At 37.4% G+C, this 14,282-nt stretch overlaps 1 protein-coding gene across 7 annotated transcripts in view; it reads left to right on the forward strand.

The window, feature by feature from the left end:
• Positions 1–14,282, forward strand: part of RAPGEF6 (Rap guanine nucleotide exchange factor 6) — a 263,794-nt gene that overhangs the window by 195,072 nt on the left and 54,440 nt on the right. For all 7 annotated transcript variants that reach the window (XM_006166893.3, XM_006166895.3, XM_006166894.3 and 4 more), the window contains 2 exons: positions 6,448–6,688; positions 10,287–10,670. In XM_006166893.3, coding sequence (XP_006166955.1) covers positions 6,448–6,688; positions 10,287–10,670 — 625 coding nt within the window. The remainder of the gene's footprint in view (positions 1–6,447; positions 6,689–10,286; positions 10,671–14,282) is intronic.

Raw genomic sequence — 14,282 nt, forward strand, 5'->3', positions numbered from 1 at the left:
TATTATACCAATTTGTCCTTCATGTGGGAAACAAATGCCTTTAACACAATATGACCTTTGCTAAGAGGCAGGTATCTGGTGCTATCCAGAGAGAGACACCAAGAGAGGGAAAGTGAGAAAAGTGAGAAATCCAGCCCTGGTGGGGGGGATGACCATGCTGCAGTCCCTTCTCCTTTCTCTTCTCAGGATTTTGGGCACACACACACGCGTGCTCAGCCTGATTTTCAAGCCATCAGGTCTAGGACTTTAACTAAGGAGTTGGCTATGTGGTGTCCAGCCACCGTAACCTTCATACCATCTGCTGGCCCCAGAATGACTTAAAAAAAAAAAAGAGAGAGAGAGAGAAAAAAATTTTGCTATAGGGTGTATGTGCCCACCAGAGAGAGAAAGAGAGAAATCACCCCCCAGGGGGTATGGCCACACCACAATCCTTCTCCTACATTCTCCTCTTGGAATTTTAGGCACACACGTACACGGACCCAGCATGAGTTTTAAGCCGCCAGGTCCAGGACTCAAACTGCAGTCAACTACATGGGAGTCCAGCAACATAACCATTATGGTATCTCCTAGTCCCCAGAATGACTTTTTAACACTCAGCTAGTTATTTAACCATGTGTTCTTCTCAGAAGATGTTATGTAAATTACAGCAAGAAACAGAACTGAAATATGTGTAAATTCCCACCCTGTCTTTGTGAATAAACTTCTCTGAAGAAAGTAATAAAGAGGATTGATTACACATCTCCCCATTTCCTCAAAGTCAACCAGTACCGCTGGCCAAGGCCCAAAAATTAGTAGTTCAATTCTAGAGCTCAGAGAAACTCAGTTCCGTGGAAACTGAAACAAATTTTTGTGAAGAGAGCAGGAAGTACAAAGATAGTAACAGTGCTACAAGATTTGATCGTTTTTATAGAGATAAAAGGGATGGTGGTACCATTTTATCCAGTATCTTTCTCTTAGCAAACCAAAATCTGCATCTTCTTGCACAGAGCAGAGAAGCATCTCTAGTTTTGGCAAGTTGTAAAACCTTAGGCCTTGTAGGTTCAGAAGCTTGATGAGGTTAGCAGTAGCACACTAAGGATTTACTCATTGAAAGGGAATCTGAATAAAAGATATTTGATGGCTCAATCCTTTGAATATATAAAGAAAAGACAGTCTGCTTTCTTCTTACACAAGGAACCTGAGTAGATGAATCATTCTGCTTCCAGCTTGACAGCAAGCCCAGAACATTCAGCATCTGTTGTTAAAACACTTCTCTGGAATTACATGTACATTCATGTATATTCAGTTGAATCTTCTAGTCCTGAGAGCCAATTTCTTGTCTTTGTATCATCAGTCTCAGGGTGAAATTTTTCTTGTTTTATCTGTCTGTTATCCCCCCCTCTCCCCGTTAGCAAGGATTGCGCCTCAGGAGATTTTAGGATAAATTTGTAGTTTGTCTTTTTCTCTAAAAGTTAACTATGTTATGTAAAGAAGGTTAATGCTTAACACACAGTATGTAGTTACTTTAGAAACCAAAATCTCCCCAACCCAGCTCTGCTGCAATTTTGACCCAAAAGAGGCACAATAGTACCACAGTCATAATTTAAAAAAAAAAAAGAAAGAAAGAAAGAAAGAAAAATTTTTGCAAAGATTTATTACCATGGGAGAAGTTATAATTTAATCACACTATCAAATTTTTTAAGAGATATTTTTACTATGGACACACATGCTCAGTGGAGACAGAGAGACAGTGAGAAATTACCCCCCTGCAGGATGGCCACACCGCAGTATATTCTCCATTTTCCTCTCAGGATTTTGGGCATGCACACACATCACCTGGCATGAGTTCTAAGCCACTGGACCTGAGACTCAAACTGTGGTCTACTGTGTGGGAGTCTAGGCACATGACCATTATGTCATCTCCTGGTCCCTCGAATCACTTTTAAATTAAAAAATTCTGGGGGCCAGCAGGTGGCTTGGTGGTTAAAGGTGCTAGATTCCCACATGGTCAACCATGGTTTGAGTCCCAGACCTGACAGCTTGCTTTCTTGCTTTCCCTTTCTCTCTCTCTCGGTCTCTCCTTCTGGGAAAATTTTTAAACGAATAATAACAAATGGAATTAAGTAAATAAATCTTTAAAAAAAAATAATCTGACATAGGACAAATGTGCTGGCCAGAGAGAGAGGGAAAGTCAGAAAGCACTCCCCTCCCCCTGGGAGGGGATGGCCACATCATAATCCCTTATCCATTTTCCTCTTGAGATTTTGGGCACACATACACACAGAAGTACCCAGCATATTTCTCAAGGTGTCAGTTTTAGGATTCAAACCACACAGTAGATCATGTGGGATTTAGCTACTTTAACTACCACGGCACCCACTGGTACCCCTCAAATCACTTTTTACTTACATATTTACATATACTTATTAAAAATTAGTCCACTGTCTACACAGTGAGCATTGTTCTGGAGATTTTAGCCAGTATGTTATATAAAGAGAAAAATAAAATAGAATAAAGGGTAACCATTATTATTTACATATTTATATTATGTGAACATTATCTCAAGGTGAAATTTATCAATTAATAGTGGGAATTACAAGGGCAAAACTTGAGAGGTTTAACCACATGGACATTTAACATTTTCCTCTATTAGGGCACAGTGATAATACTCCATGGTGCAAGAGACACATGGGAAGGTCCCTCATTTGCATCCCAAGTACATTAGGCATGTATGTATGCCCATGCTCTCTCATAGAAGAAGTAAATATAAACTTAATAATAAATATATATAAAATTTTTAAATATCCTGTGTTAAAATAAGTAGAATAAATACTAGGAAAACATTTGCAGATTTATAATAGACTGTTGGTATCAAGTATAATTCAATAGAAAGAAGCAATAAAGGAGACCAAAAATTATTTTTTGCATGTGTCTACTTTTTAATTTTATTCATTTATTTTTAAGTTTACATTTAATCACTATATATCTTTTACAATCTTATTTTTCCCAGCGTGAATACAGTGCATATTAATCAAGTCAAAGACATTACCATGTACATTTTCATCAACAGATAACTTTTCACTTTTTTGTCTATTAAATGTTTTTTTTTCCCCAGATCCCCTTTCTCTTTACCCACCCAACCCCCATTATCCACTTCCTCCTGTACTACCTCTAATATCCACTGTTACCCAACCTTCCTGTCTTTTGGTTTCTGCTATAAAGTGCAGACATTAGATATATATTGAGTCATCAGAAAAGTCATGATGCTTTTTTTTTTTAAAGAGAGATTTTTGCTGTAGAGTGCATGTGCTCTCCAGAGAGACAGAGACAGAAAGAAAGTGAGAAATCACCCCCCAGTGGGAATGGCCATGCCATAGTTGTTTCTCCTCCATTCTCCTCTTCGGATTTAGGGCATGCACACATGCATGCACCACGCCTGGCCTGAGTTCCAAGCTTCTGGATCCAGGACTCAGACTGCATTCGACTATGTGGGAGTCCAGTAACATAACCATTATACTATCTACTGGTCCTGTCATGACACATTTTAGCATAGAAAAAAATATGTCATGATTTTTCAGTGACCCAACATTAAGCAAGAACATACAAACCCTGTCTTTCATAGTCGATTTGCTTCACTTAGAATTAATTTTTCCATATTTGTCCACTTTGTATCAGATGTTAGGATCTCATTGTTTTCTATAGCTGAGTAGTATTCCCCAGAGTATATGTGCCACTTTTTTTTTTCAGTCCATTTGTCTGTTCTTGGACATTTGGGTTGATTTGTTGTCCCAGCTATTGTGAATAATGCTTCAGTAAACATGGATGTGCAAATGTTTTTCTGACTGAGAGTTTCCCTATTCATTGGGTAGTTACTTGAGTGGAATTACTACTGGGTCGTACAGTAGTTCTAGTTGAAGGTTCCTGAGGAACCTCCATATTGTTCTCCACAGTGGTTGTACTAATTTACACTCCCACCAACAGTTTGAGTATTCCCTTTTAACCACAGCCTCACCAGTGCTTATCATTCCCCAAAATTATTTTTTTAAAGAAATAGTAACAGCTCATTAAGCCAGTACCATTTACAAAAACTAACCAGTAATCAAAGAACTGAAAATATAATACAATAATGACACGGTTTTGGAGGGACGGGAAAAAATAAAGCATTCAATGGGACCAGCAGGTGATATGGTAGTTAAGGTTGACCATGGTTTGAGACCTGGACCTGGCAGTTTGAAAATTACAATGGGCATGTGTGTGTTGGATACCTAAACTCCCAGGAGGAGAATGGAGGAGAAAGGATTGTGGTGCAGTCATCCCCCAGGGAGTGATTTCTCATTTTCCTTCTTTGTCTCTTCCGTGAGCATTCATGCCCTATGGCAGAAACAAACAAACAAACATACATACATACATGTAAAAAGTGTTCAAAATAGGAAAGCAAAACAAAACTATACTTAGTAAACAGTTTAGAAAAGGGAATGATCAAACTCTAGGATTACAAAATGTTACAATCTCTTTGGAGAATAGTTCTATAGTGTATTTTTAAAACTTTAAAAATATGCAGGAGCCAGCAGGTGGCATAGTGGTTAAAGGCACTGTATTTCCACATGGCCAACTGTGGTTCAAGTCCTAGACCTGGTGGCTTGCTTCCTTGCTTTCCCTTTCTCTGTCTTCTGGTCAAATTAAATAATAATAATAATAAATGGAATGAGATTAATAATTATACACACACACACACACACACATATTATGGGACCAGCAGATGGCGTAATGGTTACATCTCTGGACTTCCACATAGTCAACCATGGTTTGAGTCCCAGACCTGGTGGCTTAAAACTCGTGCGAGGTATGTGTGCGTACATGCCCAAAAATCCCAAGAGGAGAGTGGAGGAGATGAGATTGCATTGTGGCCATCTTCCCCCACCAGGGGGTGATTTCCCTCTTCCTGTCTCTCTATATTTCTCTCTTTTCTCTTTGCTAGCGCATGTACCCTATAGCAAAAAATCTCTCTGAAGAAAAAAAATATATATATATGTGTATATCTAGATACACACACACACACACACATAGTCAATCACTCAGTTGGGATCTTGCCCAGACATATTGGAAAAACAGGCCTTGTGTCCATCCCTGACAGGATGGAGAAATGGAAAAGTAGAAATTGCATTATGATCATGTCTCATTAGCAGGTGCTTTTTCCTGTTCCCCGTCTGTCTTATCTGTGTCTCTTGTGGATAAGTACACAAGCCCTCTGGTAAAATAAAAATATATGCATGTTAGGGTCAGCAGGTGGCATGGTTGTTAAGGCACCAGACCCCCATATGATGGGCACACATGCCCCATAGCAAATATTAAAAAATAATAAGTAAAATTAAAAGGATATATATATGCATATCATGTAACTTGGCAGTTGTCTTTTGGAGGAAATTCACTGAGGGACAAATCAGATTGCCTACAAATCTGCTTTTAGGGGAGAGGGGTCTAATGGGGCTGGCTCTGTGGCCTGGTGGTTAAGGCACTTTGATTCCATATGGCCCACAACAGAGTTTGGGCCATAACAGCAGCTTCAAAAACAATGCCCAAAGTCCTGAAAGGAGAAATGAAGGGGATTGCAGCATTATCGTTTCCCATGGGAAGTACTTTCTTTTTCTCTCTCCCCCTCCCTTCCGCTCTCTCTCTCTCTCTGTCTCTCTGACAAGTGCACATGCCCTCTAGCACGTTAAAAATAATACCTCTAACAAAATAATAATCATAGAAAATGGTAAGTAATCTAAATGTCTATCATTACAGGATTTGGATAATTAAAATGTAAGACACAGGCAATACTATGCCTCTATTAAAATAGTTCTGTAGCTAGAGCTACCAGATGGCGTAGCGGTTGCAGCACTGGACTCACACATTGCCAACCATGGTTGGAGTCCTGGACCCTGTGTCTTGAAACTCAAAGCTAGGCATGTGTGCGTGCATGCATGCCCAAGATCCCAGAGGAGAATGGAGAAGAAGGCGTTGTGCATGCATGCCCAAGATCATGGAGGAGAATGGAGAAGAAGGCATTGTGGTGTGACCATCCCTGCTGGGGAGTGATTTCTCACTTTCCCTCTCACTGTCTTGTCACTCTCTCCTGAGAGCACACACACACGGCAAAAAAATCTCTACCCCCTCCAAAAAAAAGTTCTGTAGCAGACTATTTAACTACATCAAAATTAGTGTAATATATTTTTTAAAATTTACTTCCAAGTGATATGTATAATATCCCAAATTTTATTTTTGTATTTTTCTGTGAACATGTATGAATATTTTGTCACCTGAAAAAAAAAAATACATTTACTTATCAATAAGTGAAAACTGATTTCTGTTCCTCCCCCTGCAACAGAAATATGTATTTCAATGTTTAGAAGAATCACTGCTTTCTGAAGAGTTTAAGGTAATTTTCTTGAAAATAACAAGTCCTGTCTTTTTCATTGAATACAGATATTCCAGACCAAGTTATAAGAGTTTTCAAAGCAGATCAACAAAGTTGCTACATTATCATCAGTAAAGACACTACAGCTAAAGAAGTGGTTTCTCAAGCTGTTCATGAATTTGGTTTGACCGGTGCACCCGAGACATACTCTCTCTGTGAAGTTTCTGTCACTCCTGAAGGTGTCATAAAACAAAGACGACTTCCAGATCAATTCTCCAAACTAGCTGATAGGATTCAACTCAATGGAAGGTGAGTAAGTTTATTGGTGAATATGTCTATTTGTAGATGTGTTTTTGAAGATTCACTGTTAAAACATTTTAGGTAGAAATATCATTACATTTTAGTGCCACTGAGTTCTGTCTAAAACTAGAGCTTCTCTTTCTTTCCAAGGTTTTCTTGTTTCAGTAATTATGTAAATACAGCTTTAGGTTGTTAGCATTTGTCAGGACTACTCTAAAGTGGGGGAATGAAAGGGAGCTTGCCAAAATATTGTGGTATTCCTGCTAAAGTGTTAGAACCACTGATGTAATGTAATCCATTTTTTACAGAGGAGGAAATTGAGTGACATAGATCTTTGTATCTGAGTTTGTTTATGTATCGGTTTATAAGTTTAGAGGTTTTTTTTAACAATTATTTTATTTAACTTTATTCATTCAATCCTTCATTCATTCATTTAAATTTGACTAGAGTGGGGGCAGGCGGGGAATGAGAAAGCAAGCCACCAGGTCTGGGACTCGAACTGTGGTCGGCCGTGTGGGAGTCCAGTACCCACAACCACCATACAACCTGCTGGCCCTAAATTTGTTGTTAAGATAGCCAATATGTACTTTGGGCAGCAGAGCCATAATTTTCAGTTCTTTTTCCAAGTAGTTTCCCTTTAATGTATGCAGAGAAAGTTTTTAAAAAATTTAAATGTGCTTTGAAAATTATATGATAAACTAGAATTTTTTTAGTGTATTTGTTCTTTACTCTTATAATTTTCTCTGAGAACAGTATTTTTAGTGATCCAGTTTTATATGTATTTGGAAATCTTTATTTTTTTTTTAAGTTCTAGAGAAAGAAAAGGGAGAGGGAGAAAGCACTGCCCCTATGGAGTGTGGTCATGCTCCTCTCTTCCCCACTTCTCCACCCCTCCAGGATTTTTGTCACATAAGCACACCTGCCTGGTATGTTTGTCTAGCTGCCAGGGCTGGGATTCAGGCTGTAGGGCCAGCCCAACGCTTGGAGATCTTAGAACCACCCATCATGGTTGCTGTGAAGAGAGTGGATTGAGTCTGCTTTACTGGCTGTGCATAGTGATTAAGAGCATAGACACTGGAACCAGACTGCCTAAATTCAAATCCCAGCTTTGGCTATGTGTTCCTTGGGCAAGTTATTTAGATTCTCTATGCCTGAACTTATTTTTTCCGCTATAAAATGGGGAATGATAATAATAGAACCTCATAGGAATATTGTAAGGATTTAACGAGTTAGTAAATGATGACATTCTGTGAATGTCTAGATAGGGGCTCACTGTGGCCTAGTTTATAGAGCAGGTACCAGGTGGTCGACTGTGTAGTTAAACTCTCAGACCAGCTTGAGAAAAACACTAGTGAGTATATGCCCCAGATCCCTACAAGGTGGAGTAGTGGCCACACCCCATTAATGCTTTCTGTCTGTCTCTCTCTAGTGAGTGAGTGCACATGTCCTCTGGCAAAATTTTAATAAATAAAATATATATGTACATATATATGTAAATGTTAGATATAACTTTATTATCTACCATACAGTAAGTCTCAATACTATTATCTATGGCATTGTCTTAAGCATGTAAACAGTATAAAGGCAGAAAAAAGAGATGCAGTTCCTTGACAGTGAAAACTTAGATGGACACAAACTTAGATAGACCTAGATCAAGTCATATTACTAGGAAAGGGGGAAATATAAGCTGCAAGTGCTATAATATGTTATTTCTTTATCTTAGTAACAGACCTGTACAATGTGCTTCAAACTGTAACTACTTCAGGACTCTCTCTTGACCTTTAAGTGCCATAGAATTGTTGATCTAAAGAAAAGAAAGGAAAATGCAGGTCTTTGATGTGATTGCTAATTAATGTAATTTGCTGCAACGAGGTTTTGTATTTAACAAGGAAGAAACCATTCATGGAAGAGTTATCCCTCCTTTTTGAATTTTATTCTTCTGTGCTTCAATTGAAAATCTAGAGGGCAGGCACATGGCATGGAGGTTAAGGCATAGGACTCCCACGTGGCTGACCACGGTTGGAGTTGCAGACCTGGTGGCTTGGTTTCTCACTTTTCCTCTCTCTCTGTCTGTCTCTGGTGAGCACACATGCCCTACAGCAAACTTAATAATTAATAAATATTTTTTAGAAAAAAGTTAGAAACAATAAAGGAAATGAGTGAAGCGACAACATTTGAGTAGAGTTTTAAATAGTCTTGATTCAAGCGTTTATTATGCTGCCCATGAACAGATACTATAGATACCAATTATATCGGGTACTATTATAATTACTAGCCTTTCTCTTATAGATCTTTTATTCTCAAAAATACACATAAATGATTGCTCACACATGGTGAGTCGTTTCATAAAATGATTAAATTCACAGCATTATCTACATTATTTTTGCTCTTTATATTTTTTATAGGACTATTTAATTCTATTTATCATTATCAGTAGTAGTAGTAGTAGTAGTAGTAGTAGTACTAGTTTGCTACAGGACACATGCACTCACCAGAAAGACAGAGAGGGAAAGTGAAAAAGCAAGCCACCAAGTCGGGAACTCAGACTACAGTCAGTCATGTAGGAGTCCAGTGCCTTAACCACCATGCACCTGCCAGCCCCCTATTTTTGCTCTTTAAAATAATAGATATCAAATGTTGGAATAAAAAGATAACTTCTCAAAGGTGTCCTCATTTAAGTTGTTAATTTTCCATTTTATTTATAAGTGAATATTCTGATGTTTTTGACAAAAAGTTACTAACTTCTGTAAAATGGTATTTTGTATTTTGACAACAGTAGTGAAGAGGGAAAGTGTTTTTTGTAAATGTGAAACTACACATATGATCATGCTGGTGAGCACACATGCCCTACAGCAAACTTAATAATTAATAAATATTTTTTAGAAAAAAGTTAGAAACAATAAAGGAAATGAGTGAAGCGACAACATTTGAGTAGAGTTTTAAATAGTCTTGATTCAAGCGTTTATTATGCTGCCCATGAACAGATACTATAGATACCAATTATATCGGGTACTATTATAATTACTAGCCTTTCTCTTATAGATCTTTTATTCTCAAAAATACACATAAATGATTGCTCACACATGGTGAGTCGTTTCATAAAATGATTAAATTCACAGCATTATCTACATTATTTTTGCTCTTTATATTTTTTATAGGACTATTTAATTCTATTTATCATTATCAGTAGTAGTAGTAGTAGTAGTAGTAGTAGTACTAGTTTGCTACAGGACACATGCACTCACCAGAAAGACAGAGAGGGAAAGTGAAAAAGCAAGCCACCAAGTCGGGAACTCAGACTACAGTCAGTCATGTAGGAGTCCAGTGCCTTAACCACCATGCACCTGCCAGCCCCCTATTTTTGCTCTTTAAAATAATAGATATCAAATGTTGGAATAAAAAGATAACTTCTCAAAGGTGTCCTCATTTAAGTTGTTAATTTTCCATTTTATTTATAAGTGAATATTCTGATGTTTTTGACAAAAAGTTACTAACTTCTGTAAAATGGTATTTTGTATTTTGACAACAGTAGTGAAGAGGGAAAGTGTTTTTTGTAAATGTGAAACTACACATATGATCATGTTGATAAAAATTGTTTTCCTTTTAGGTATTATTTAAAAAATAATATGGAGACAGAAACCTTATGTTCAGATGAAGATGCTCAAGAACTAGTCAAGGAAAGCCAACTGTCTATGCTGCAGCTCAGTACCATTGAGGTGGCCACCCAGCTGTCAATGAGAGACTTTGACTTGTTCCGTAATATTGAGCCTACTGAATACATTGATGACCTTTTTAAGTTAGAGTCCAAAACAGGAAATACTCACCTGAAAGAGTTTGAGGACATTGTCAATCAAGAGACATTCTGGGTTGCCTCTGAGATCTTAACTGAATCAAATCAACTTAAGCGAATGAAAATCATTAAGCATTTCATTAAAATTGCACTTCATTGCCGAGAATGTAAGAACTTTAATTCCATGTTTGCAATAATAAGGTAAGTTTGTACAAATAGATGCAAGTATCTGAGTATGATTTTGTCAAATTATCAGAAATTAGGCTGATTTTCTGCTTAGGTATTAAATGCCTAGGAAAAGAAAAGTTCAATTAGTATGCTTTTAAAATATTGTTACATTTAACATATTTTCCATTTTGGATGTATTGGCTTTTTTTGTTTGTTTCCTCCATCTTTTGTATCACATAAAATACTTTTTTATTTGTTTTTGATGAATGTGGGTGATTACTTTCCCATTTTTTTTTTCTTTGCCCACTTAGGGTCATGGGATGTTTATGCAGTGGCTGGGCTTCATTGTCAAGGTTCTGTACTTTGCATATTTAAGTACTTGCCTCATTGTGATTTGACACTGATAAAATCATAATGTGGTATCAGTGCCCTGGCCTAAATTTGGCATTTTGAGATAACAGCAGTAATAAAAATAACGATCATTGGTGAGCTCTCCTTGTTTGCACTAAATGAGGAATTGTTAAATGTGTTGTCACTCAGGTGAGCTAGGCCATCGTAATTATTAAAATCTTTTGAGGATTACAAGCCTAGGAAGTAAAGATGGCTACGTGAGGTCTCCGCACTACCTTCTCCCCACTCATTATGAGAACTCAGTTCTGGGTGATTTATTTTCTGACCTTCAGCAAACATACTGATGCTCAAAAGGATTCCTCTTAAAACAAGTCTAATTTTTTTTTTCTTTTATTCATGATAGAGCATGTACTTGAGCTCATGAGAGAAAAAGATAAGCCCCCTCCACAGGATCTGGTCATGACATAGTCCCCTCCCTCCTGTCATGTCGGATCTTGAGAACCCCCATATGTGTCCAGAGTATTTTAGGCTGACAGGCTGGGGATTCAAGTTGTCACCATGTGGGATCTGGCTATGCTTCAGAGCTACTCCAAAAGTCCAGTTTTAAGGGGAAGGAGGGAGGTAGTAAAGTCCATTTAGAAAGCCATGTGCTTATATAAAACAGCATATTTCTACCTTAATCCCACCTACATACATCCCTCACATAATTAATTGGGAATGATTAGTTTCTATTGCTCATATGAGGTAAAAGTAGAATCTTTTAGGGACTATTTAACCATGTCTTTTTTGTTATAAGATATTCCTTTATTAAATTAACTAGTTGCAGAGCCCAGTCAGTGGCATGGTGGTTAAAGTGGTTGGATCTCACATGGTTGACATGATTGATTCAAGTACCAGACTGGTGGCTTGAAAATCAATGAAATCACTGCTCAGCATATGTACACGTTTGTGCATGCCCAGAATCCTGAGAGTGAAGGAGAAAGGATTGTGGTGTGGCCATTCTCCCTGGGGATAATTTCTCTTTCTCTTTCTCTCTCTTCCTCTCTCTCTCTGGCAAGAACATGTACCCTAGCAAAACTAAAAATAAATAAATAAATAACCTGTTGCTATTGAATAGGGATTAACAGAATCAACGGCACCTGTATTTGAATCCTGTCTTTTTCATGTAGCAGCAGTGTATCAGTGAAAAATTAAACATTGGTTTTCCCATCTGTAAAATGCAGAAATTATACCATCTATTTCATAGTTTCCAGCAGCTGAGTCTAAAACAAGAGAACTAAGGTGTCATTGATAAACACTTGGAAATCAGACCTATTTGTATAGGAAGCATTGAGTTAGCAACAATTAAAGAATTTCAGTCTCCGTTTTAGAGTACTCCATGAAGAAAATGTATTGATGCCAAGGAAGTGGATGATCCCTGTGTAAAAAGATAATCTAGAAAGAGAATCGTAGAGGGCTAAAAACTGTATCTTAATAGCTATCCTCAGTATCAGGATAAAAGAAGAAAGAGAATCTAGTCAAAGAGATGGAAGGAAGATCAATAGAAAAACTAGAGTAGCATAGTTACTATGACATGATCAAAGCTAAGAGAAAAGTGATTGAGAGAGGAGTGATGGACAGTTGATCCTAAGAGAGTATAGAAAAAGCCTGACATTAGATTAGGAGGCTTTGCTTTGGGAAAGGGGTTTATTTTGTTAAAAAGAACATTTATTAAACACATGTTCCATAGTTCATGTGAAGATAATTGCTTTGTATTGTCGTCTTATACTTTCAATAATATCAGAATATAAAGAACTTATGAACTCTTTTCAGCAGAGTTGAAACAGGTGAATCATTCGGTTCTGGCTGAAATAAAGTACCATATTTTTTTAATTAAAAAATTATTTTAACTTTCAAATAGACATTGCAAAAAACCAATTTTTACAATACATTGTAAAATCTTCAAAGGGTACTAAAAGTACACAGTGCAAAGTAACTCTCCTTCTCCCTCAGTCCCCAGACCCCCAAATAGCTCTCCCCAGGGGCAACCATTTAATCCCATCACAACCGAACATCATGACATGATTTTGTGGGGACATAGTCTATGTAATCATAGCAAATGGCTTGTGGAAATTCTATTTCCTAATCATATTCAAAGTGTCTTCATTGTTTTTTAATTTGAATGACAGGTGGCCTGTAAAATTCTTTCTCACATATTATTTTTTGAGGACCTCATGGACAGTGGCTCCATTTTGTGTGGCTGTTTTAAGTTCCTGAGACTAGCTTGAATTCTCTGCTGTATTCCTAAATTTTTTTTTCCTTAACTCTTCAGTCGTTTGCCTTTCCTTGAGTGTTTTCTCATCTCTTAGTTCTGTTTCAGTTTCTCTGGAACTCTTAATTGCTTTTTCATCTGTAGACCCAATATATATATATAATTTCCAGAGGGCACATGTGCTCCCCAAGGAAGATGGAGAAGCAGAGAGAAAGCACCCCACCCAAATGGGGTACAGTCACACCGTAGTCTCTCCTCCGTCTCTTCATCCTATCGGGATTTGGGGCATGCTCACACACTTGTCCCACATGTCTTTCAAGCCACAGCAGACAGGACTTGATGGGATCATGCTCCCTTAACCACTGGCCATGAAGCTAGCTCCTTCGTTTCTGAAAAGTTTTTTCAAATTATACCTGTGGGTATTTTTTTTTTTTCAGTTCCATTTGTTTCCTTCTTAGAAAGGAATACTAATAAGGCATATTTTAGATTTTTAGTTTGTAGTCTATATTTGTTATTTTCTCTCTAATCCTTTTGAACTCTGTTCATTTAATTTATTGCATTTGTCAGTCCTTTTTTCCATGTTACTTGCACAGTGTTTTAGGAATGTCTTTCTTTTTATGAAGACTTCAGGTTTGTGGAAAAATGAAATTAATGTATGAGTTTATTTTGGTATAACGATTTTTTTTCCCCTAACCAACTGAGTTTTATTTGCTGTATAAACCAAACCACCTAACATCTTTCAGGTGAAAAAATACTAAATTTGAATAAAGATACTACAAAATGAATTAGAGCTCAATAAAAATTAGCTTTGGGGAGGGAACGTAATTCTACTCAATTAAGGCAAACGTGTTTATAGACCACAGATTAGTTTATTTTTAACACCCATCATGCCATGAATTCATAGGGAATAGGTTCCAGTAGCTCAGGCTCCTTTCCATTGGTTCTCACAAAGTGTGCTTCTCTGGGTGGAGCAGGCTGGCACTTTTAGTTGAACCCAGGTACCTTTCTCTTTGGCTTCTTTCTTTTTCTGGTCATTTTTCTTC

The sequence above is a fragment of the Tupaia chinensis genome, unplaced genomic scaffold, assembly GCF_000334495.1.
Source record: "Tupaia chinensis unplaced genomic scaffold, TupChi_1.0 Scaffold144346_1, whole genome shotgun sequence".
In the NCBI taxonomy this organism is placed as follows: Eukaryota; Metazoa; Chordata; class Mammalia; order Scandentia; family Tupaiidae; genus Tupaia; species Tupaia belangeri.